The sequence below is a fragment of the Eleutherodactylus coqui genome, chromosome 4, assembly GCF_035609145.1.
Source record: "Eleutherodactylus coqui strain aEleCoq1 chromosome 4, aEleCoq1.hap1, whole genome shotgun sequence".
Taxonomy (NCBI): Eukaryota; Metazoa; Chordata; class Amphibia; order Anura; family Eleutherodactylidae; genus Eleutherodactylus; species Eleutherodactylus coqui.
Genome location: NC_089840.1, coordinates 290,487,552 through 290,513,063, shown reverse-complemented (window position 1 = coordinate 290,513,063; position 25,512 = coordinate 290,487,552). Strand labels below are relative to the sequence as shown.

Here is a 25,512-nt window from a genome sequence, read left to right as displayed (position 1 = left end):
GCTGTGACAGCTGTGGCAGAAGTCCAGGAAGCTATCCCATTGCTTTCAATGGGATTGGCGCTGCTGCCAGCTTTGTTCCGGTGGCACGGGCTGAGCTGTCCATTCAGCAGAGGGAGCGGAGAGAGCTTCTCTATGCCGCTACAATATGAGGCCATTCTAATTCCTCCACCAGAGTATGAGGCCTCCGAAGTAATCCCAGAACAGTATGAGGCCTCTGCAGTGCTCCCAGAACAGTATGTGGCCTCTGTAGTGCTCCGAGAACAGTATGAGGCCTCTGTAGTGCTCCCAGAACAGTATGAGGCCTCTGTAGTGCTCCCAGAACAGTATGAGGCCTCTGTAGTGCTCCCAGAACAGTATGTGGCCTCTGTAGTGCTCCCAGAACAGTGAGGCCTCTGTAGTTCTCTCAGACCAGTATGAGGCCTCCGTAGTGCTGCCAGAATAGTATGAGGCCTTCATAGTGCTGCCAGAACAGCATGAGGTCTCTGTAGTGCGCCCAGAACAGTATGTGGCCTAAGTAGTGTTCCCAGAATAGTATGAGGCCTCTGAAGTGCTGCCAGAACAGTATGTGTCCTCTGCAGTGCTCCCAGAAAAGTATGAGGCCTCTGTAGTGCTCCCAGAACAGAACGAGGTCTCCATAGTGCTCCCAGAAGAGTATGTGGCCTCCGTAGTGCTCCTAGAACAGTATGTGGCCTCCGTAGTGCTCCCAGAACAGTATGAGGCCTCTGTAGTGGTCCCAGAACAGTATGTGGCCTCTGTATTTCTCCCAGAATAGTATGAGGCCTCCATAGTTTCCCCAGAACAGTATGAGGCTTCCATAGTGCTGCCAGAACAGTATGTGTCCTCTGTAGTGCTCCCAGAACAGAACGAGGTCTCCATAGTGCTCCCAGTAGAGTATGTGGCCTCCGTCGTGCTCCCTGAACAGTATGTGGCCTCTGTAGTGCTCCCAGAGCAGTACGAGGCCTCTGTAGTGCTCCCAGAACAATATGAGGCCTCTGCAGTGCTCGCAGAACAGTATGAGGCCTCTGTAGTTCTCCCAGAACAGTATGAGGCCTCTGCAGTGCTCGCAGAACAGTATGAGGCCTCCATAGTTTTCCCAGAACAGTATGAGGCCTCCGTAGTGCTGCCAGAACACTATGTGTCCTCAGTAGTGCTCCCAGAACATTATGAGTAGAGATGAGCGAACGTGCTCGGCCACGCCCCTTTTTCGCCCGAATACCGCGATTTTTGAGTACTTCCGTACTCGGGCGGAAAAATTCGGGGGTCGCTGTGGCGGCGCGGGGGGTTGTAGCGGGGAGTGGGGGGGAGAGGGAGAGAGAGAGGGCTCCCCCCTGATCCCCGCTGCTACCCCCCACGCCGCCACGCCTCTCCCCGCCCCCCGGCGACCCCGAGTACTTTTCACCCAAGTAGTGAAGTACTCGAAAATCGCGGTATTCGGGCGAAAAAGGGGCGTGGCCGAGCACGTTCGCTCATCTCTAATTATGAGGCCTCCGGAGTGCTCCCTAAACAGTATGAGTTTTCCGTAGGTCTCCCAGAACAGTATGTGGCCTCTATAGTGCTCCGAGAACAGTATGTGGCCTCTGTAGTGCTCCCAGAACAGTATGAGGCCTCCGTAGTTCTCCCAGCACAGTATGAGGCCTCCGTAGTGCTCCGAGAACAGTACGTGGCCTCTGCAGTGCTCCCAGAACAGTATGTGGCCTCTGTAGTTCTCCCAGAATAGTATGAGGCCTCCATAGTTTCCCCAGAACAGTATGAGGCTTCCATAGTGCTGCCAGAACAGTATGTGTCCTCTGTAGTGCTCCCAGAACAGTACGAGGTCTCCATAGTGCTCCCAGAACAGTATGTGGCCTCCGTCGTGCTCCCTGAACAGTATGTGGCCTCTGTAGTGCTCCCAGAACAGTACGAGGCCTCTGTAGTGCTCCCAGAACAGTATGAGGCCTCTGCAATGCTCGCAGAACAGTATAAGGCCTCTGTAGTTCTCCCAGAACAGTATGAGGCCTCTGCAGTGCTCGCAGAACAGTATGAGGCCTCCATAGTTTTCCCAGAACAGTATGAGGCCTCCGTAGTTTTCCCAGAACAGTATGAGGCCTCCGTAGTGCTGCCAGAACAGTATGTGTCCTCAGTAGTGCTCCTAGAACATTATGAGTAGAGATGAGCGAACGTGCTCGGCCACGCCCCTTCTTCGCCCGAATACCGCGATTTTCGAGTACTTCCGTACTCGGGCGAAAAAATTCGGGGGTCGCCTCGGGGGTCGCCGTGGCGGCGCGGGGGGTTGCAGCGGGGAGTGGGGGGGAGAGGGAGAGAGAGGGCTCCCCCCTGTTCCCCGCTGCTACCCCCCACGCCGCCACGCCTCTCCCCGCCCCCCGGCGACCCCGAGTACTTTTCACCCGAGTAGTGAAGTACTCGAAAATCGCGGTATTCAGGCGAAAAAGGGGCGTGGCCGAGCACGTTCGCTCATCTCTAATTATGAGGCCTCCGGAGTGCTCCCTAAACAGTATGAGTTTTCCGTAGGTCTCCCAGAACAGTATGTGGCCTCTATAGTGCTCCGAGAACAGTATGTGGCCTCTGTAGTGCTCCCAGAACAGTATGAGGCCTCCGTAGTTCTCCCAGCACAGTATGAGGCCTCCGTAGTGCTCCGAGAACAGTATGTGGCCTCTGCAGTGCTCCCAGAACAGTATGTGGCCTCTGTAGCTCTCCCAGAATAGTATGAGGCCTCCATAGTTTCCCCAGAACAGTATGAAGCTTCCATAGTGCTGCCAGAACAGTATGTGTCCTCTGTAGTGCTCCCAGAACAGTACGAGGTCTCCAGAGTGCTCCCAGAACAGTATGTGGCCTCCTTCGTGCTCCCTGAACAGTATGTGGCCTCTGTAGTGCTCCCAGAACAGTACGAGGCCTCTGTAGTGCTCCCAGAACAGTATGAGGCCTCTGCAGTGCTCGCAGAACAGTATGAGGCCTCTGTAGTGCTCCCAGAGCAGTATGAGGCCTCTGTAGTGCTCCCAGAACAGTATGTGGCCTCCTTCGTGCTCCCTGAACAGTATGTGGCCTCTGTAGTGCTCCCAGAACAGTATGAGGCCTCTGCAGTGCTCGCAGAACAGTATAAGGCCTCTGTAGTTCTCCCAGAACAGTATGAGGCCTCTGCAGTGCTCGCAGAACAGTATGAGGCCTCCATAGTTTTCCCAGAACAGTATGAGGCCTCCGTAGTGCTGCCAGAACAGTATGTGTCCTCAGTAGTGCTCCCAGAACATTATGAGTAGAGATGAGCGAACGTGCTCGGCCACGCCCCTTTTTCGCCCGAATACCGCGATTTTCGAGTACTTCCGAATTTTTTCGCCCGAGTAGTGAAGTACTTGAAAATCGCGGTATTCGGGCGAAAAAGGGGCGTGGCCGAGCACGTTCGCTCATCTCTAATTATGAGGCCTCCGGAGTGCTCCCTAAACAGTATGAGTTTTCCGTAGGTCTCCCAGAACAGTATGTGGCCTCTATAGTGCTCCGAGAACAGTATGAGGCCTCCGTAGTTCTCCCAGAACAGTATGAGGCCTCCATATTGCTCCCAGAACAGTATGAGGCCTCCATATTGCTCCCAGAACAGTATGTGGCCTCTGTAGTGCTCCCAGAACAGTATCTGGCCTCTGTAGTGCTCCCAGAACAGTTTGAGGCCTCCGTAGTGCTCCCAGAACAGTATGTGGCCTCTGTAGTGCTCCCAAAACAGTATGTGACCTCTGTAGTGCTTCCAGAACAGCATGAGGTCTCTGTAGTGCTCCCAGAACAGTATGAGGCCTCCGTAGTGCTGCGAGAATAGTATGAGGCCTTCATAGTGCTGCCAGAACAGCATGAGGTCTCTGTAGTGCTCCCAGAGCAGTTTGAGGCCTCTGAAGTGCTGCCAGAACAGTATGAGGCCTCTGCAGTGCTCCCAGAACAGTATGAGGCCTCTGCAGTGCTTCCGGAAAAGTATGAGGCCTCTGTAGTGCTCCCAGAACAGTATGAGGCCTCTGTACTGCTCCCACAACAGTATGTGGCCTCTGTAGTGGTCGCAGAACAGTATGTGGCCTCTGTAGTGCTCCCAGAACAGTATGTGGCCTCTGCAGTGCTGCCAGAACAATATGAGGCTTCCGTAATGCTCCCAGAACAGTATGTGTCCTCTGTAGTGTTCTCAGAACAGCATGCGGCTCCTGTAGTTCTCCCAGAACAGTATGAGGCCTCCATATTGCTCCCAGAACAGTATGTGGCCTCTGTAGTGCTCCCAGAACAGTATGTGGCCTCTGTAGTGCTCACAGAACAGTATGAGGCCTCTGTAGTGCTTCCAGAACAGTATAAGGTCTCTGTAGTGCTCCCTAAACAGTATGTGTCCTCTGTAGTGCTCCCAGAACAGTATATGGCCTCTGTACTGCTCCCAGAACAGTATGTGGCCTCTGTCGTGCTCACAGAACAGTATGAGACCTCTGTAGTGCTTCCAGAACAGTATAAGGTCTCTGTAGTGCTCCCTAAACAGTATGTGTCCTCTGTAGTGCTCCCAGAACAGTATATGGCCTCTGTACTGCTCCCAGAACAGTATGTGGCCTCTGTCGTGCTCCCAGAACAGTATGTAGCCTCTGTCGTGCTCCCAGAACAGTATTTGGCCTCTGTATTGCTCCCAGAACAGTATGTGGCCTCTGTAGTGCTCCCCGAACAGTATGTGTCCTCTGTAGTGCTCCCCGAACAGTATGAGGCCTCTGTAGTGCTCTCAGAACAGTATGTGGCCTCTGTAGTGCTCCCCGAACAGTATGAGGCTTCCGTAGTGCTCCCAGAACAGTATGTGGCCTCTGTAGTGTTCACAGAACAGTATAAGGTCTCTGTAGTGCTCCCAGAACAGTATGCGGCCTTTGTAGTACTCCCAGAACAGTATGAGGCCTCTGTAGTGCTCCCAGAACAGTATGAGGCCTTCATATTGCTCCCAGAACAGTATGTGGCCTCTGTAGTTCTGCCAGAACAGTATGTGGCCTCTGTAGTTCTGCCAGAACAGTATGTGGCCTCTGTAGTTCTGCCAGAACAGTATGTGGCCTCTGTAGTGCTCCCAGAACAGTATGAGTCTTCCGTAGTGCTCCCAGAACAGTATGTTGTCTCTGTAGTGCTCCCAGAACAGTATGTATCCTCTGTAGTGCTCCCAGAACAGTATGCGGCCTTCATATTGCTCCCAGAACAGTATGTGGCCTCTGTAGTGCTCCCAGAACAGTATGTATCCTCTGTAGTGCTCCCAGAACAGTATGAGGCCTTCATATTGCTCCCAGAACAGTATGTGGCCTCTGTAGTGCTCCCAGAACAGTATGAGGCCTTTGTAGTACTCCCAGAACAGTATGAGGCCTCTGTAGTGCTCCCAGAACAGTATGAGGCCTTCATATTGCTCCCAGAACAGTATGTGGCCTCTGTAGTTCTGCCAGAACAGTATGTGGCCTCTGTAGTTCTGCCAGAACAGTATGTGGCCTCTGTAGTGCTCCCAGAACAGTATGAGTCTTCCGTAGTGCTCCCAGAACAGTATGTTGTCTCTGTAGTGCTCCCAGAACAGTATGTATCCTCTGTAGTGCTCCCAGAACAGTATGAGGCCTTCATATTGCTCCCAGAACAGTATGTGGCCTCTGTAGTGCTCCCAGAACAGTATGAGGCCTCTGTAGTGCTCCCAGAACAGTATGTGGCCTCTGTAGTGCTCCCAGAGCAGTATGTGGCCTCTGTCGTGCTCCCAGAGCAGTATGTGGCCTCTCTAGTGCTCCCAGTACAGTATGAGGCCTCTGCAGTGTTGCCAGAACAGTATGAGGCCTCTGTAGTGCTCCCAGAACAGTATGAGGCCTCTGTAGTGCTCCCAGAACAGTATGAGGCCTCTGTAGTGCTCCCAGAACAGTATGAGGCCTCTGTAGTGCTCAGGACGCATAGACATTTTATTGTACCGGCACATGTATATATTCAATTGGAATCTTTTCCAAAAGACTGAACCCCTAACAAAAGGAAACATACTCTTATACAATCCACACAAAGATATTCATTAATTATCTAATAACAAACTGATTGGTTACATTTCACTACAGTATTGCACAAGCGCAGTAACTCTTTAACCCTACAACTGCTGTTTCATCTCCTGTCCTAAAATAGGCATACTTTTTGACCTCCTTTTTACAACACACACCATTTTATTTGTGTTAACTCTTTCTTATCCAAATCACAGTAACCACACCTCCACCGCAGTATGAGGCCTCCCAAGTGCCCCCCCCCACCAGAGTATGAGGCCTCTGTTGTACCCTCACCACAGTATGAGGCCTCTGTTATACCCTCACCACAGTATGAGGCCTCACTAGTGTTCTCACCACAGTATGAGGAGTTCATGGGGCCCGAACTACAGTATGAGGGCTTCCTTTTGCCCCACCACAATATGAGACCTCCCTTGTACCCCCAAGGGAACATCCAGGACTAATATAGAATAAGATTTCACTATTATACAACCTGCCCGCCTTTCTTGACTATTTCAAATGAAAATTTTTTTTTCATCCTTATCCTACCAAACATTTTATTTATATACAAAATATGCTTGTGAAGATCGCAATTTCACAGAAACAATGCAATTTTTAAGATCAAAAACGCATCGCTGTAAAAATCGCATGTTGGTAAGCACGATATTGGGGAATATCCTGTGTGAGAAAATAGGACACGATGTGGACACAAAGTGCATCTTCTGAATGCCTAAAATGTCAACCTTGTCATGCAATACACCTCTCCATACCAAGGATCTCTTAAATGGTGAATTCAGCCCTTTAGGATTAAGAGAACAATTTTTAAGTGACATATTAATCATGGAAATGAATCACAAGTAAAGTGGACCCTCAGAGCACTGCCAAATTTTAAAGGGGAATAGGGAGAAAGGGAAACAAAGAGAACTATTACAAACAAAATTGTCTAAGATTGGCATAAAAGAAGGCCAACTGAGAAACCTTCTCTAAACATAATGCTCTGTAACAGCAAGAGCTTAAATAAAGGCAACAGAAAACACATCTGTACTAGCAGGAATCAAAGCCTGCTCAACTAGGAGGAGCAGAGAGTGTGCCTGATGAAGGGTCACCCTCTGTTATGGAGAGGGAGGGGTGATACCTGTCGATCCTGCCTCTGTTCTTGATTACTCACGGATCGACTGTTCCAAGTGCACTTGCCACTACCAACTGTCACAGCAGAGCCTCGATCAATTACTCTAGCGAGATTGCGAGTTTGGATTCGTTAGAATACAGGCTGATTTTTATCCAGCTTCCTGGGCTTCTGCACACATGCAAAGCAAAAGCTCAAATCACCACCTGATCCCTTCCAACGGCTCCCACAGTCTACAATGCCACGTACGTGCACACTGCCACCACCAGCTGTTATGGGTAGCTGGAACCCAGACTCATGAATTATGAATACAATCCTTGGAGTTATGATTGGTTTTAAAATAGACAAGGCTTAACTAATAAATTGTAGATTTATTCTAGAAAAAGACTAGCAATGCAGATGATTATATATATATATATATATATATATATATATATATATATATATACACACAAAGGTATACAGAAAAATATGTTACATGTGAGTATAAGGGAACACTGTATTAATACACAACAAGACAGTATTTTAAAATAAACAGGAAGAAATTAAAAGAAAGTTATCCGATTTTGGGAGACACGGTCCAAAGCGTCTGTTCGGCAGAGTTCCAGAAAGCAAAAACAGGACAGTTCATATGCAGCAGCATATCTCCGTGGTCTGACAATTTAGACCTGTGGAGTCCCAAATTATAAAGGGTTCCCCCAAACACACCTTCTTCCTGCCCCCTCTGAGGGTCATTTGGAGAGAGGTGGGTGGGAGTCATACCAGCTCTGGAAAATCATAGTTCCCCATTTCAGTCATATCTCGGCGGGAGGCCCTCCGATCGGGAATATAGGTCCGGCATATTTCTAGTCATGATTTTATCTATTCTATCAAGCGTGACACGTAAATTATGCCCAGGTACACAGATATGCCATTTGGGGTGATACTGAGCTCGTACCGCAACATGTGTGGATTTTGTTTAGCTGGCCTGCCCAATTCTGAAAATATATTCCATATTGGGCTATGACCTACACACAACAAAATATCCTTTATTAAAAGACTTCCTTCTGATGTGAATTGTGCAGTCAGAATATCTATGAGAAACACCTAAGGTGTCAATCCGCATGGGCAGGTGGTCAATTAGCATCTCCCTGTCACTAGCTAGTTTTATTGCTATTGCAACAAAGTCTTTCCTGGCCTCTTGTACATTAAAAGACCTGGACAAATATGAGGGAAGGAAGGGAGATTAAAACAAAGAATATATTCAGCTTCCCCAGGGTACTGACAAATGCTAGCTAACTGCACACAACATGGATGCCATACAGCCTGGCCTGACTGGGCTGACATAAAATGCATGCTGAGACACGTCTAGGGCCTGACATACACATAATGTCTTATGGCCTAGCAGTCTCTACATCACACCCTCCATTCTGGAATACTTTTGTTAATGATTCAGTGAGTTGCAGAAGACAGTTTCCTATCCTGAGGCCACCTGGCAGTGGTTTTTGGTAGGTTGTTCTGTTGGTTTTCTAGAATGCTTAGCTCCCAGCATTTTTTCACCATCATCTGGTTTGTAGAAAGTGTAAGAGATACCATCTTTGTGTAATATAAAGTTTGTAAGAAAGCCCCACTTATACAACATTTTCCCTGCCTAAACATGGCTGTAATGTGTGGGAAAGCTTTTCTGGCTTGTATTGCAATTGAGGATAAAACAGCAAATAGTTGGATATTTGCTAACAGGCCAAGTAACACCACAGCCTTTTCTGGAAGCGAACATGAGAGCCTCCTTAATATGGTAGAAAGTAATCTTTGCGTGAGGAACATTATCATGGAGGAATTTTGGTTTCCCTAGGCAATGTGCCCTATCTATAATGAGTTCCTGAGTAGGGTTAGCTGGCAAAGGCTTTTTCATTAGCTGGGTCAGAAAGCCCTTTAATTCTGTTGGACTAACGTTATCTGAGATACCCCAAAACTTTATATTGCTCTGTCTATTATGGTCTTTCATTGTGTGGCGATGAGCTCTCATCCTGGACAAAAACTGAGAGCCAGGATGAGATCTCATTGCCACACAATTAAAGGGGAAACGACTCAACTACCTGTGTAAAAACATTTTTGTGGTCACGGACACAACATGGAACAGATGAGAGTTACTGAAGAGCAAATTCAAGCTGCAGTGTCAGAAAGAATTTTGGAGTATAAATTTATGGACATTTTTGATACCTCGGAAAGGGGTTCTTGCATCAGTGGAGACTTTGGGGAGGGCGCCCAGGGTATGTGTGGGAATGCCTGGGGGGTGGGTGGGTCAGAGGATGGCATCATCTCTCCCCAAGGAGAGCACCCAGGTGGGGTGCTATTCCCCATCATTATTTTACAAACTTGGTAAAAACTCATACTTTGGTTTGAAGAAATGCTGCCATCCAATAGGTGGCGCTGCAGAGGTATTGTTCCATTTCCTTTGTTTGCAGGTCTGAAGGAGAGATTTCACATTCCTTTCACATTCCTTGTCACTGCACTGATCATTTACTTTTATGGTCTTCCCACCCTGCTACTTATCTAAATGCTGTTCATCCCAACATGTCTATGCCCTCTTACCCTCTGTTTCTGGTATTTATTGAGTGCAGATTAAGTTCACCATGTTCCTGCCCTCCCATGTGATCATGTGTATTTCTGAAATACGTCATTAAATTTGTTCCATTTTGCCTAAGGAAGGACCCTGTGAGGTCTGAAAGCTCGCTATAACATCATGTATTTTTTGCTGCCATTAAAATGTCTTATAGCTACAAGATTACTTGATTTTTCTTACTAAGAACAATTACATTTTACAAACACGGTATTACCTATTATGTTTCTTTAAATTAAACTTTATTACATTTTTTAAACCATTTTTTAGTCTCTGAAGGCGACCTGAAGATGCGATAGTTCGATCACTAGAATAGTACACCGCATTACTTATGTAGTGCATTCTACTAAGACTATAACAGTCTATTAGACTCTACAGGAGGCAGGGCCTAATAAGCTAAGCTACATGGCAGACATGCAAGCCCTTGTCAAGGTTCTGGCTGCCATGGGAACCCATTGCGATCGCATTGCAGGGTGCCAATGGGTGACAAAAGGAGCCCCTGTGTTCTGCTTTCATGCTGCAGTTGGTATTGATTGTGACATGTAAAGAGTTAAACTGCCTGGATCTGGGGTTTCTCCACTACTGCCAATGAGAGCAGCAACCTGGCTGTCAGTAATCAGCCAAGCCACTCCCTTAAAAAAATGTATGTGCAGCTTTAAAGCCCATTAGTGAGGTCAGTAAAAAGGTGTGTTGCAGTCACAGAGGGGTTAATAATGGTGTCTTCAACATGTCAGACTGGGGTTCAAATCTTGGCTTATGGGTACTGTGCGTTTACATTTATTTGGTCCAAAAACAGTAGTTTTTTTGGGAGGAGGCGCAAAATGATTATCTTTGGGTTAGTGGGTGGGATTTAGTATTCATGAGCTTTGGGTGTGGGAGGAGGATGCAGAGTGAACAGGCAGAGGTGCAGCCCAGAGAATTATGGGGGATATAGTAGAGAAGCACAGGAGGGCTGTGAACAGGAAGTACTGATGTAAAGAACAGAGCACTGTGGATGCTGCAGAATAAGGAGAGCAGAGAAGCAGAGAAAAGGTAATGAGTGGATTTACTGGAGCCCTGTGGGATGATTTATGAATATTTTGGAATCTGACTTAGGTCTCGAAATACCCCTTAAATGTGTTTAGTGTTTTATTAAAGGGGTTTTCCAGCGAGAATACGAGTGATGACCTATCCTATGGATAGGTCATCAATAGTTGATCGGCCGGGATCCGTTGCTGTGGATCACGCCCGATCAGCTAAGCGGGCGCATGCTGTCAGCACCGCAAAAACACAGAGGTGGGAGCTGAAGCAGTGGAAGTCTCCGTGCCGACCTCTGTGTAGTGGCCGGCGCTTGTATGGCTCAAACTGAAATGAACACGAGCCGTGCCTGCAGTTGTAAGTAACGGGCGCTACACAGAGGTCAGCGCCGAGACTGCCGCTGCTTCACCCCCGACCCCTTTGTTTTTGCCTCGCTGACAGCATGCACCCGCTCAGCTGATCGGTCAGGATCCCGAGCGATGGACCCCGGCCGATCAACTATTGATAACCTATCCTGAGGTCATTAGTAGTATTTTCTATGGAAACCCCTTTAACGCTTGCTACATCTGTAAGTATCATTAGTGACGTACAGTACGTGTATTTCACACTCTTTCCCCACGTTTGAGTGTTTCGCCCGTCTCTCGTCCTCAGGACACAGTGGTCGCTCTTCAAGCAATGTCCATGTTTGCAAGTCATACCATGGTGAAAGGTGGAAAAACGACCATAGAAGTGACGAACGAGAAAGGCTTCCAGCACCGCTTCCATGTGGATGACGACAACCGCCTGCTCCAGCAGAAGATTCAGCTACCTGAAATCCCCGGAGAGTACACGATAACCGTGACTGGGAGAGGAATCGTAATTGCGCAGGTACGGACGGTGCAGTGACCACCCCTTCATATAGTTGGGGAGGGGGAGTCGGATTTTGTCTCTTCTTCTTACCTGTTGGGTCTCTCCTGTTCTTACGTTTGCACAGGTCACTCAGGTACATAACACTCTACCTGCCGCCAAGGAAGATGCCTTTGACATGTCAGCGAAACCTCAGTGCATGAAAGGTGACAAAATGGTGATAGTGGTGGAGTTCAGGTAAGAGACGTCATCTATAAGGAAGACCATGTTATAAACCGTCACAGCCCACCCAGTTATATCAGCTCTTACAGTCACATCCAGAGCTGCAAGCAGAATTTTGCAGTTACTTCCTATCGTATACTCCAATCACACCGAGAGCTGCAGACACAATCCATTCCTTACATTCATGCCTTTAGTCAGTGCGGCCTTCAGATACTGTTGTATATAAGTCTGTTCCTGTTCTCATCTGACTCCGCAGTTATAAAGGAGGACGTCCGTGTACTAACATGGCGCTTCTGGAAGTCAAATTCTTGTCCGGCTATGAGCTCGCGGAGAAGTCGGCAAGTGATGTAAGTTCACCGGATGTATTTTACAACCACTAAAAAGATAATCCTGATGTAAATCCTTCCTCTGGCCAAAACTGCAGATTTTCCTGTGCTCGGGGATCCACGTGTGGTCGGTGTGTGAAGACATTGCCAGCTCCAGGTTTAAATGTGCTTCTGGGCAACAGTCACAGTGGCTCCCTTAGTAATTTATAGACCCTACTGTGCTCCCCTTAGTAATTTATAGACCCTACTGTGCTCCCTTAGTAATTTATAGACCCTACTGTGCTCCCTTAGTAATTTATAGACCCTACTGTGCCCACTTAGTAATTTATAGACCCTACTGTGCCCCCTTAGTAATTTATAGACCCTACTGTGCTCCCTTAGTAATTTATAGACCCTACTGTGCTCCCTTAGTAATTTATAGACCCTACTGTGCCGCCTTAGTAATTTATAGACCCTACTGTGCTCCCTTAGTAATTTATAGACCCTACTGTGCCCCCTTAGTAATTTATAGACCCTACTGTGCCGCCTTAGTAATTTATAGACCCTACTGTGCTCCCTTAGTAATTTATAGACCCTACTGTGCCCCCTTAGTAATTTATAGACCCTACTGTGCTGCCTTAGTAATTTATAGACCCTACTGTGCTCCCTTAGTAATTTATAGACCCTACTGTGCTCCCTTAGTAATTTATAGACCCTACTGTGCTCCCTAAGTAATTTATAGACCCTACTGTGCTCCCTAAGTAATTTATAGACCCTACTGTGCTCCCTTAGTAATTTATAGACCCCACTGTGCTCCCTAAGTAATTTATAGACCCTACTGTGCTCCCTTAGCAATTTATAGACCCTACTGTGCTGCCTTAGTAATTTATAGACCCTACTGTGCTCCCTTAGTAATTTATAGACCCTACTGTGCTCCCTAAGTTATTTATAGACCCTACTGTGCCCCCTTAGTAATTTATAGACCCTACTGTGCTCCCTTAGTAATTTATAGACCCTACTGTGCTCCCTAATAGAGATGAGCGAGCACCAAAATGCTCGGGTGCTCGTTACTCGAGACGAACTTTTCGCGATGCTCGAGGGTTCGTTTCCACTAACGAACCCCATTGAAGTCAATGGGCGACCCGAGCATTTTTGTATATCGCCGATGCTCGCTAAGGTTTTCATTTGTGAAAATCAGGGCAATTCAAGAAAGTGATGGGAACGACACAGCAACGGATAGGGCAGGCGAGGGGCTACATGTTGGGCTGCATCTCAAGTTCACAGGTCCAACTATTAAGCCACAATAGCGGCAAGAGTGGCCCCCCCCCCCCCCCAACAACTTTTACTTCTGAAAAGCCCTCATTAGCAATGCATACCTTAGCTAAGCACCACACTACCTCCAACAAAGCACAATCACTGCCTGCATGACACTCCGCTGCCACTTCTCCTGGGTTACATGCTGGCCAACCCCCCCCCCCCCCCCCGCTGCACGACCCAGTGTCCACAGCGCACACCAAATTGTCCCTGCACAGCCTTCAGCTGCCCTCATGCCACACCACACTCATGTCTATTTATAAGTGCATCTGCCAGAGGAACCGCAGGCACACACTGCAGAGGGTTGGCACGGCTAGGCAGCGACCCTCTTTAAAAGGGGCGTGGCGATAGCCCACAATGCTGTACAGAAGCAATGAGAAATATAATCCTGTGCCACCTCCATCAGGAGCTGCACACGTGGGCATAGCAATGGGGAACCTATGTGCCACACACTATTCATTCTGTCAAGGTGTCTGCATGCCCCAGTCAGACCGCGTTTTTTTATAAATAGTCACAGGCAGGTACAACTCCGCAATGGGAATTCCGTGTGCACCCACAGCATGGGTGGCTCCCTGGAACCCACCCGCTGTACATAAATGTATCCCATTGCAGTGCCCTGGACAGCAGAGCTAACGTCAGATTAAATGCAGGTGGGATTCGGCCCACACTGCATGCCCCAGTCAGACTGGGGTTCTTTAGAAGTGGACACAGATGCATTTACAACTCCGTGTGGACCCACAGCATGGGTGGGTGCCAGGAAGCCACCGGCGGTACATAAATATATCCCATTGCATTGCCCATCACAGCTGAGGTAATAATGTCATGTTTAATGCAGGTGGGCTTCGGCCCACACTGCATGCCCCAGTCAGACTGGGGTTCTTTAGAAGTGGACACATGTAGTTACAACTCCCTGTGGACCCACAGCATGGGTGGCTCCCTGGAAGCCACCGGCGGTACATAAAAATATCCCATTGCATTGCCCATCACAGCTGATGTTACGTCAGCTGTAATGCAGGTGGGCAAAAAATTAATTGGATTACACTGTAGGCGAGGGCCCCAAAAATTGGGTTACCAACAGTACTATTGTACCTGAGAAAAATTGCCCATGCCCAACCGAGAGGGCAGGTGAAACCCATTAATCGCTTTGGTTAATGTGGCTTAATTTGTAACTAGGCCTGTAGGCAGCCCAGTTAAAATAAAAATTGGTTGAGGTGAAAGTTTCAACGCTTTAATGAGCATTGAAACGTATAAAAAATTGTTTAGAAAAATTATATGACTGAGCCTTGTGGGCCTAAGAAAAATTGCCCGTTCGGCGTGATTACGTCAGGTTTCAGGAGGAGGAGCAGGAGGAGGAGGAGGATGAATATTATACACAGATTGATGAAGCAAAAAGGTCCCCGTTTTGGATGGTGATAGAGAACGATGCTTCCATCCGCGGGTGCAGCCTACGTATTGTTTATGTATCGCTGCTGTCCGCTGGTGGAGAAGAGAAGTCTGGGGAAATCCAGGCTTTGTTCATCTTGATGAGTGTAAGCCTGTCGGCACTGTCGGTTGACAGGTGGGTACGCTTATCCGTGATGATTCCCCCAGCCACACTAAACACACTCTCTGACAAGACGCTAGCCGCAGGACAAGCAAGCACCTCCAGGGCATACAGCGCGAGTTCAGGCCACGTGTCCAGCTTCGACACCCAGTAGTTGTAGGGGGCAGAGGCGTCACGGAGGTCGGTCGTGCGATTGGCTACGTACTCCCTCACCATCCTTTTACAGTGCTCCCGCCAACTCAGCCTTGACTGGGGACCGGTGACACAGTCTTGCTGGGGAGCCAGAAAGCTGTCAAAGGCCTTAGAGAGTGTTCCCCTGCCTGCGCTGTACATGCTGCCTGATCTCTGCGCCTCCCCTGCTACCTGGGCCGTGGAAATGCGCCTTCGGCCACTAGCGCTGTCGGATGGGAAGTTTACCATCAGTTTGTCCACCAGCGCCCTGTGGTATAGCATCATTCTCGAACCCCTTTCCTCTTCGGGAATGAGAGTGGATCAAGCAGTGTGTACACCCAGTAATCCGTAGTGGCCAGAATGCGTGTAACGCGAGGGTCACGAGAAAGGCATCCTAACATGAAGTCAGCCATGTGTGCCAGGGTACCTGTACGCAACACATGGCTGTCCTCACTAGGAAGATCACTTTCAGGCTCCTCCTCCTCTTCTGGCCATACACGCTGAAAGGATGACAGGCAAGCTGCATCTGTACCCTCAGCAGTGGGCCAAGCTGTCTCTTCCCCCTCCTCCTCATCCTCCTCATGCTCCTCCCCCTCCTCCTCAACGCGCTGAGATATAGACATGAGGTTGCTTTGACTATCCAGCGACATACTGTCTTCCCCCGCCTCCGTTTCTGATTCCAAAGCGTCTGCCTTTATGCTTTGCAGGGAACTTCTCAAGAGGCATAGCAGAGGAATGGTGACGCTAATGATTGCAGCATCCCTGCTCACCATCTGGGTAGACTCCTCAAAGTTTCCAAGGACCTGGCAGATGGCTGCCAACCAGGCCCACTCTTCTGTAAATAATTGAGGAGGCTGACTCCCACTGCGCCGCCCATGTTGGAGTTGGTATTCCACTATAGCTCTACGCTGCTCATAGAGTCTGGCCAACATGTGGAGCATAGAGTTCCACTGTGTGGGCACGTCGCACAGCAGTCGGTGCACTGGCAGATTAAACCGATGTTGCAGGGTGCGCAGGGTCGCAGCGTGCGTGTGGGATTTGCGGAAATGTGCGCAGAGCTGGCGCACCTTTCCGAGCAGGTATGACAAGTGGGGGTAGCTTTTCAGAAAGCGCTGAACCACCAAATTAAAGACGTGGGCCAGGCATGGCACGTGCGTGAGGCTGCCGAGCTGCAGAGCCGCCATCAGGTTACGGCCGTTGTCACACACGACCATGCCCCATTGGAGGCTCAGCGGCGCAAGCCAGCGGTCGGTCTGCTCTGTCAGACCCTGCAGCAGTTCGTGGGCCGTGTGGCTCTTCTCTCCTAAGCTGAGTAGTTTCAGCACAGCCTGCTGACGCTTGCCCACCGCTGTGCTGCCACGCCGCGTGACACCGACTGCTGGCGACGTGCTGCTGCTGCTGACACATCTTGATTGCGAGACAGAGGTTGCGTAGGAGGAGGAGGAGGGTGCTTTAGTGGAGGAAGCATACACCGCCGCAGATACCACCACCGAGCTGGGGCACGCAATTCTGGGGGTGGGTAGGACGTGAGCGGTCCCAGGCTCTGACTCTGTCCCAGCCTCCACTAAATTCACCCAATGTGCCGTCAGGGAGATATAGTGGCCCTGCCCGCCTGTGCTTGTCCACGTGTCTGTTGTTAAGTGGACCTTGGCAGTAACCGCGTTGGTGAGGGCGCGTACAATGTTGCGGGAGATGTGGTCGTGCAGGGCTGGGACGGCACATCGGGAAAAGTAGTGGCGACTGGGAACCGAGTAGCGTGGGGCCGCCGCCGCCATCATGCTTTTGAAAGCCTCCGTTTCCACAAGCCTATACGGCAGCATCTCTTGGCTGATCAATTTTGCAATGTGCACGTTTAACGCTTGAGCGTGCGGGTGCGTGGCGTCGTACTTGCGCTTGCGCTCAAACAGAGGCGCTAGCGACGTCTGAACGCTACACTGAGAGACATTGCTGGATGGGGCCGAGGACAGCGGAGGTGAGGGTGTGGGTGCAGGCCAGGAGACGGTACTGCCTGTGTCCTCAGAGGGGGGTTGGATCTCAGTCGCAGGTTGGGGCACAGGGGGAGAAGCAGTGGTGCAAACCGGAGGCGGTGAACGGCCATCGTCCCACCTTGTGGGGTGCTTGGCCATCATATACCTGCGCATGCTGGTGGTGGTGCCTCCCCAGCTGATCTTGGCGCGACAAAGGTTGCACACCACTGTTTGTCGGTCGTCAGGCGTCTCTGTGAAAAACTGCCACACCGTAGAGCACCTTGACCTCTGCAGGGTGGCATGGCGCGAGGGGGCGCTTTGGGAACCAGTTGGTGGATTATTCGGTCTGGCCCTGCCTCTACCCCTGGCCACCGCACTGGCTCGGCCTGTGCCCACACCCTGACTTGGGCCTCCGCGTCCTCGCCCGCGTCCACGTCCTATAGGCCTACCCCTACCCCTCAGCATGGTGGATTAGCAGTAGTGCAGAAACAGAACGCTGTAATTAAATGTGCCGCTTATTGGCCTGTGGTTGGAGGCTGACTTCGTTTACGGAACGCCAGGAAATAATTTGGCGCACGCCTGCTGTAACACTTAGCTGGCTGCGTATTTATTTGTAGAACTACTACCCCCAGCACACACGGACCCAGAACACTGAGCACAGTGACAGGCAGGCCAAATAGATTTTTTGCCCAATATTTTTTTGAAAAGGACCACTGCGTATATTCAATCAATAATATATGTCTTCTGGCCCTGCCTACACAATTCTGTCCCTGGAGTATTACTGCAGGGCGCAATGCTCTGCACGGCCGATATACCAAAAAAAAAAAATGTGCAACACTGCAAAAAGCAGCCCCCACACTACTGCACACGCTTAGATGTGGCCCTAAGAAGGACCGTTGGGGTTCTTGAAGCCTAGAATAACTCCTAACACTCTCCCTATAGCAGCTCCGGCACCAGCAGCACTGTCCCTCAGCTATGTCACAACGCATCTGAGGCGAGCCGCGGGAGGGGCCGATTTTTATACTCGGGTGACACCTGATCTCGCCAGCCACTCACTGCAGGGGGGTGGTATAGGGCTTGAACGTCGCAGGGGGAAGTTGTAATGCCTTCCCTGGCTTTCAATTGGCCAGAAAAGCGCGCTAACGTCTCAGAGAGGAAACTGAAAGTAACCGGAACATCGCGTGGTACTCGTTACGAGTAATGAGCATCTCGAACACGCTAATACTCAAACGAGTATCAAGCTCGGACGAGTACGTTCGCTCATCTCTACTCCCTAAGTAATTTATAGACCCTACTGTACTCCCTTAGTAATTTATAGACCCTACTGTGCTCCCTTTGTTATTTACAAGCTTCTTTGTGCCATTAGAGCAGTTAGTAAGGCCCCACTGTGTCCCCTGATTCATTTATAAGCTCCACTAAGCCCCCTAAGTCATTTACTGGGCCTCCTCAGTACTTTATAGGCTCCATGTGGCTCCTCAGTCCTTTATAGGCCCCACTGTGCCCTCTGAGTCATTTACAGGCCTTGCCCACTGAGTGATGAATGAGGCCCCGTTGTGCCCTAACCATAAAATAAAGTAACATACAAACTCGCCACCCTCACACTTCTCCAAAATAAGAATCGGTCTTAGAATGAAGCAATACAGAGAGGCAGTATTTCTGTAGGGATTTCCATCCCACCCCTCCCCGCACCCCCTAAAAAAAAAAAAAATTTAACAAAAGTTCTCCAGCATATTATATGTACCCCAGAGTGCAGCCATTAAAATATACAACTCGTCCCACAGAAAACAAGCCCCATACAACTATGTCAACGAGTTACGGCTCCAGCAATGCGACAATGAAAACCGCTTGGTCTTTAAGGCAAAATAGGCAGGTCACTAAGGGGTTAATAGACAACCGTGTGGCCTTCAGTACCTGCAGTTCTCGGTCTTCAGTCTCCGATGTAAGATGTAATATTTGGTTATTTGTTGCAGCTGATGAAACTTCCGATGGTGAACAGAGTGGAGAAGGGTGAAGATAGTGTGTCCATCTACATAGAAAAGGTGAGACGTTCCCATGACGCTGCAGCAACAGACCCGGGGCTTACTCTTAAGGCGAAGCTCCACCATATCACGTTAACTGGTCACTAACTTCTTAATGAGCTTTTACTGATATGACAACTAATGTGACAACAAGCAAAACTGCAAATCACTTTACTTACCTGAAATGACAATTTGTGCTGAAGAATCTCTCTAAAGTGCTGACGGCTGGGGGCTCCCTTCCTTAGAACTTGATGTCTACTGCCTGCTGCCTTGTGTAGTCTGCTGCCCACTGCTAGAGACAAAGACAGATTACCAGAAGCAGGCGGAGGGGTCATTGATTACTGTTGTCTCATGCTACATGATCTCCACTTCTCTGTGTGTGTAGTGTATAGGAGAGACAAGTGAGGATCTCCTCTGTGTGTGCAGTGTATGGGAGAGATAGAGATAGGAGAGCAGGATCTCCTCTTCTCCGTGTGTGCCGTATATGGGCGAGATAGAGGTAGGGGAGCAGGGTCTCCACTTCTCTGTGCGTGATATACAGGAACTGAGCTGACATGATGACCTGGGGTCCATAGTAAAAAACATCATAATGAAAGCAATAAAAAGAGGAAAAAACAGCAATCAGCACTGAAGCATATAAAATATAAGTAGCAACCCGGACAATAAACAGAACGGCATGAGGCACAAATGTCCGAGTCTTCTGATACAATAATGTATAGTCATGCAAATCCTCAGCATCTCTCTCCTGTTTTCTCAGGTCACCAATCAGACACAGACCCTGGAGATTCATGCCGAACGGAAGGTTCCAGTGAGCGGTCTGAAACCGGCCATGATTAGTATCTTTGATTACTACATGAAAGGTAACATAGACCCACAGAGGCATTTATACCCTAGAGAGACCCCTAGCTAGCATCTATGGGGCATCACTCTGGAGCTGGCTGACCCCACAATATACAAACTATGTTAGCCATGAAGGACCTGGTGCTTGTCCACTCCAATCCCATTTAAGGGAGGAACCAAGTGGATGGTCACGGTGCCCTTATTTGCTAAGATTGCTGTGCCCACTCTATCTGTAACCATCAGCCACCAATGGGGACTATTTGTTTCCTGCATGATTAATAGCAGTGGTCAGAGCTCTGGTTTATATAATGTGATGATGATGATGGTATAAAGGAAGCCTGACATTACCATGAGATGCACTGTTGGGCACTGCCCACGAGGAGTCCATAGTCATGTCAGTCCCTTCCATCAGACATGTTATTGTCTGGCTGGTCCTTCTGCTGCTTTGCTTGTCCAGCTGTCCTGACTCATATTTTCTTTTATTTAATTGCAGAGGAGGAGAAGACAATCAGCTATTTGGTGACCTGTTAAGAGGTGAGAGCGGGATCCATAACACTGCAGTGACAATGCATTGTCCTCTATTCTCCAGATCTGCTCTTTCTGCTCTTCATCTTCACTGTCCTCCATTCTTGGCACATATCCTTCTATCTGCCTATAACACAGGCATGGAAAAAGTCCTGGGGTACCAGTATGTAAATTGATGATGAAGTGGTGTTACCTCATTAGATGCCTTCTAAACGCCCTCACCAGTATTAGTCATGGCATGGCAGCATGAATTATTGGAATTCCTTATGATTGTAGGTGCCAGATGGATGAGCTTTTCCATCTTCTGAAGTTATGAGGTATTTAACCCTTTCCAATCCATTTATTTTTTCTCATCCATTCTCCCCAGCTCCAAATAAATTGATAAAATAAATACATTTTCCCTGCACCCTCCTGAACTGACAGAGTGGGGGGGACTTGTTTACCAGTCTGGCGTCTTCCGCATTCTCCCTTCTGCCTCCCGGCTCGGCGTTCATGTGACCGCTGGGAGTGAGCTAACATTGGTGGTCAAATGATCGCCGGCCGGAATCTGTGCATTACATAGCTCTAATTGAGCGCTATGTAATGTATAAAGGAGAAGGCAGAAAGGGTTAAAAAACAATTTCTGCCTTCTCTTTGGGGGTCCTTGATGAGGATCAGTGCAGGAGTGTATCTGCACCCGATGTGTCTGATGATCGGGTGCAGATGCACTCCTGCACTGCAGTATCGGGCCTGTCCCAACATCGGAGCTGTGGAGGGAAATGATGATGTCGGGGCAGGCCCGACATTGGATTGGAAAGGGTTAACATTTCTCGATACCCAGTGTCATGTGTTTACTAGGAATATATCATGGAAGGCATTACTACTCCCAGTGGACATTATAGTGTTCACCAACAGCCACAGACAAGCGACACCGCCAGAAATGCCATCCACAGTCAGTGCAGGAGAGCCCACACACTCATCCTGCAGGTCAGCACAGCGTTCTTTAGCTTTGATGGGATATGGGAGCAGAAGACCACCAGAGCGCCTCTGTTATTATCACAACACCGGACACAGCACCTCGCTTGGGCTCGTAAGGTTGGGTATACTGTGTCACCTAAACTCGTCAGTTATTGGTGCCCGCTACATTTCACTGCTTGATGACCATTTGCAGCCCTTCATGGCCTACATGTCCCCCACAATGCTGGGATAGTGCAGCAGGATAATACATCATGCCATCAGGACCTAAAAGCCCTTCTGTCACATAATACGCCCCGGTGTTATAGCTTAGACATAGTAGGAGGGGGTACTGGTTCAGGTATCTGGGTCCAGGATCAGCCATTGTAAAATAGCATATTAGCCCAAAAAAAGACATGTCCATCTAGTTCAGCTTATTCATCCCTCCAATGTTGATCCAGAGGAAGGCAAAAAAAAAAACAAAAAACAATTAGGTAGAAGCCAGTTTCTCCCCATTTAAGGGGAAAAATGTTCTTCCTGACTGTAATCTAATCTGGCAATCAGAATAATACCCGGATCACCGACTCTTCTGGAGTAATTAATGACTATAACATTTAATAATGTAATCTAATACAGAAAGGCATCCAGGCCACTCTTGAACTCTTCTATGGATTCTGCCATCACCACATCCTCAGTCAGAGAGTTCCATAGTCTCACTGCTCTTACAATAAAGAACCCCCATTCTATGTTGGTGTAGAAACCTTCTTTCCTCTAGATGTAGAGGGTGCCACCTTGTTACAGTCACAGTCCTGGTATAATAGATGATGGGAGAAATCTCTGTACTGTCCCCTGATATATCTATTCATAGTTATTAGAGCGCCCCTTGTTACTGTCCTGGGTATAATAGATGATGGGAGAGATCTCTGTACTGCCCCCTGATATATCTATACTTAGTTATTAGAGCGCCCCCTTATTACAGTCCTGGGTATAATAGATAATGGGAGAGATCTCTGTAACTCTATTTTATTAGAAAAATGAAAAACATAACAAAACAAGTCTTTTGGACTAAGCCAAGGAAACAACAGAAATGTCCGAGACAACATAAAAACCCTGGGCTAGGGCACTCCAAAAGAAAGACCCCTCCATAGGCGAGAGGCCCTGAGTGCACCCAACCTGTTGAACTCCAAAGAACGCACCTTCACCAGGTCACCGAGGATGTCCCTACACACCACATCCACAGGGAGGATTTTTTGACGCGTCGAAACTAAACACCGAGCGTGCCACGTGTAGTACCTAACCACTAGACTAACTAGATATAATGTGCACCTGTCTCGTCCACCCAGATCTCTAAATGCCCCATAGGCCCACTCAGGATAGGAGAGGACAGCCAGCCTAGGCCAACCCATGGAAGCCCCTAGCCTTCTGTAGACCTCTGTATTAAAGGGACACTGAAGTAAGAAATGCTCCATAGTCTCCACTACAGAGCCACACTCCTCCCGGGGACAGTCCCTCTCCTCCACCTTTCTGTACTTCAAGTTATCCCTGTTACGGCACTCTGCCCCCCGAGCGCCAGTTGGGGTGCCCTGATCTCCCGCACCCCCACTGTCCCTGCCTACTTGCCTCGGCCCTGGCTAACCCCAGGCGGACAACTGGACGGCGGTCCCTGCCCTGGCTAGGGACCTGGCGACTGACAAGCAGGAAACTACCTAATGGGGGGAACAGAGTGCCGACAGAGGAGGCAGATGAATCAGACCAACAAAACATACAAGGCTGGAGATGGGACTCACAGGCAAACTGGCAGGGTGCTGGATAGCAACTAGTACTGACTGGGCCAGACTAGATTAGAGGCTAGCAGAACCAACACAAACAGACAGAGTAATAGGGGACCAGAGGGAGCTGACCGACAACTAGGGACTGGCTGAGGCGAACCGCAGACAGACTGGCTAGGTGCATGCAGAACCAATAACTGGCAATGAGCTCACTTCACTGCCAGTCTTTTAACCACAAGGTTCCGCCCAGGGGCGGAGAGTGGGAGGAGGCAACTCCGCCCACTGCTGTATAAGAAGAACGGAGGAGGGCGGGCGGCACCCTACGGGCGGACACGCCCATGCCGCTGCCCACAGCTGCTGGGATAACCTCGACACAGGGCTCCAGGCCGCCGGAGCGACGCGCCGCGCTGTATGGTAACATTACCCCCCCTCTGACGGGGGACCTCCGGGCCCCCGGAAGCTCGACCAGGCTTATCCAAAAAATGGCTGTGAAAACGCTGTACCAACCCGAGAATGTGACCCTCCCGAGCGGTCACCATGGACTGATTCTCAGGTCCATGACTTCGGTAGCCTGTGGCTGCCCCATTTCCTTCAGGGGCTCTCCTTTCTACATCTTCTTCAGGACCAACCGTTGACATATCGTCGTGTTTCAGGTCGTCTTCCGAGTCAATGCCCGAACGTTCACCACTATCTCTTGTCCCATCCTCGCTCCCAATGACGCTGTCTTCAAAATATGAGGCAACTCCAATTTTAAAATCACTGTCATCTGAGCTATCATACTCCAAAAAACTCTTCCGGGGCCCCAAATATTGTAAGGTTCCTGTACCCCGGCGAGAATCCGGGATCTCCTGAGCCTCGTGTTCAACTTCATCACAAACCAGGGTGGGCGGCGGGGGACCGGAGGTGGGCATCACCGAAGAGACAACAGGTTTCGACAACGACTTATGGAACCCCCTGCGACCCCTCCTTTTGCGATTTCCAGAGGACCGGTACCCCTTCTGTCCCACCCTGTACGGCTCAAATACCGACAGACTCGCCTCACAACGCAACTGCCTACGAGACCCCACCCCTTTCTTCCGTCCCCTATGCAGGGCATCGGTGGCGACATCAGCAGCAGGGCGGGCGGACGGGGTTTGAAGGTAAGTGAGACCTCGGGGACTGAGTGCGGTATCGACTGAGCAGGGAGGAAGGGAAGCGTGATGGCTATGGCAGGATGGCCCCCACTGGGTTAGCTCCCCAGTGGCCCAATCGAATTGGGGGTTGTGCAACGCCAGCCACGGCATCCCTAGTATCATGTCTACCGACATTTTCTCCATTACCAGGAACGATAGACCTTCCGAATGGCGACCCCCCACCGTGAGTTGTAACACTGGGGTCCTCCATCGTACCAAGCCCGAAGCAAGAGGAGTAGCATCAATGCTAGCAAAACGAATTGGCGTCTTTAGCGCCACAAATTCAGCCCTCAGGGGCTCAACGAGACGCATGCTTATCAGGTTAGCAGCTGCTCCGGAATCAATAAACGCCTGCCCTAGGCGGGAGAAGTTCCGGAATCTAACCTGACAGGGTATCAGAAGTCTAGGACGTACCTGAGGTCCTAGGCGACCCTCCCTGCAATCGCCTAGGACTGGAAGTCTTTCTGCCGATTCAGACTGTGGACGCTGAGGCCTCCGGGGGCAGGTTATCACCCGATGTCCAGCTTTCCCGCAGTAGAGACAGAGATGATGTAATAACCGAATCCGGCGTCGCTCCTCGGGGTCCAGCAGGTCCAGTTCCATAGGTTCGGGAACAGAGGCTGGTATGGGCGGGGAGGGGACAGGACAAATGACCTCCCTGACTCTATGGGTCGGTCTATCTTGCTTCCCAGCCCTGAGCCTCCTATCTGCCTTCACTGCTAACTCCATAGCCTCCTTTAAGGACCCGGGAACGGGATGGGAGATCAACAGTTCTTTGACCGCGTCCGAGAGACCTTGCATAAAAACGTCTTTCAGGGCGCTATCGTTCCATGCAGTATCACCCGCATAGCGTCTGAAACTGGAGCAATAATCCTCCACACAAAGCGACCCCTGATGCAGCGCCAGCAACCGTGAAACCGCCAACCCCACTCTGTCCGGTTCATCGAAGATGCCCCCGAGTTCCTGAAAAAAGGAGTCCACCGAATGCAGGGAGGGGGAACCCTCGGGAATGGAAAAGGCCCAAGTCTGGGCAGAGCCCCGCAGCAGGGACATTATGAGCCCGACCCTCTGGACCTCCGAGCCGGAAGAGCGGGGACGCATCCGAAAAAACAGGCGACACGCCTGTTGAAAAACGAAAAACTTGTTCCTCTCCCCAGAGAACACCTCGGGAAGAGG

The 25,512-nt window shown here is 49.7% G+C and overlaps 1 protein-coding gene across 1 annotated transcript in view; it reads left to right on the top strand.

The window, feature by feature from the left end:
* The window catches only part of LOC136626755 (alpha-2-macroglobulin-like protein 1), a 237,447-nt gene extending 216,979 nt beyond the window's left edge, over positions 1–20,468 (top strand). Inside the window, exons 34-39 of the mRNA XM_066601761.1 lie at positions 11,363–11,578; positions 11,685–11,794; positions 12,036–12,126; positions 19,050–19,118; positions 19,855–19,957; positions 20,431–20,468. Of these exons, the coding sequence (XP_066457858.1) occupies positions 11,363–11,578; positions 11,685–11,794; positions 12,036–12,126; positions 19,050–19,118; positions 19,855–19,957; positions 20,431–20,468 (627 nt within the window). The remainder of the gene's footprint in view (positions 1–11,362; positions 11,579–11,684; positions 11,795–12,035; positions 12,127–19,049; positions 19,119–19,854; positions 19,958–20,430) is intronic.
* The last annotated feature ends 5,044 nt before the right edge of the window (positions 20,469–25,512 follow it).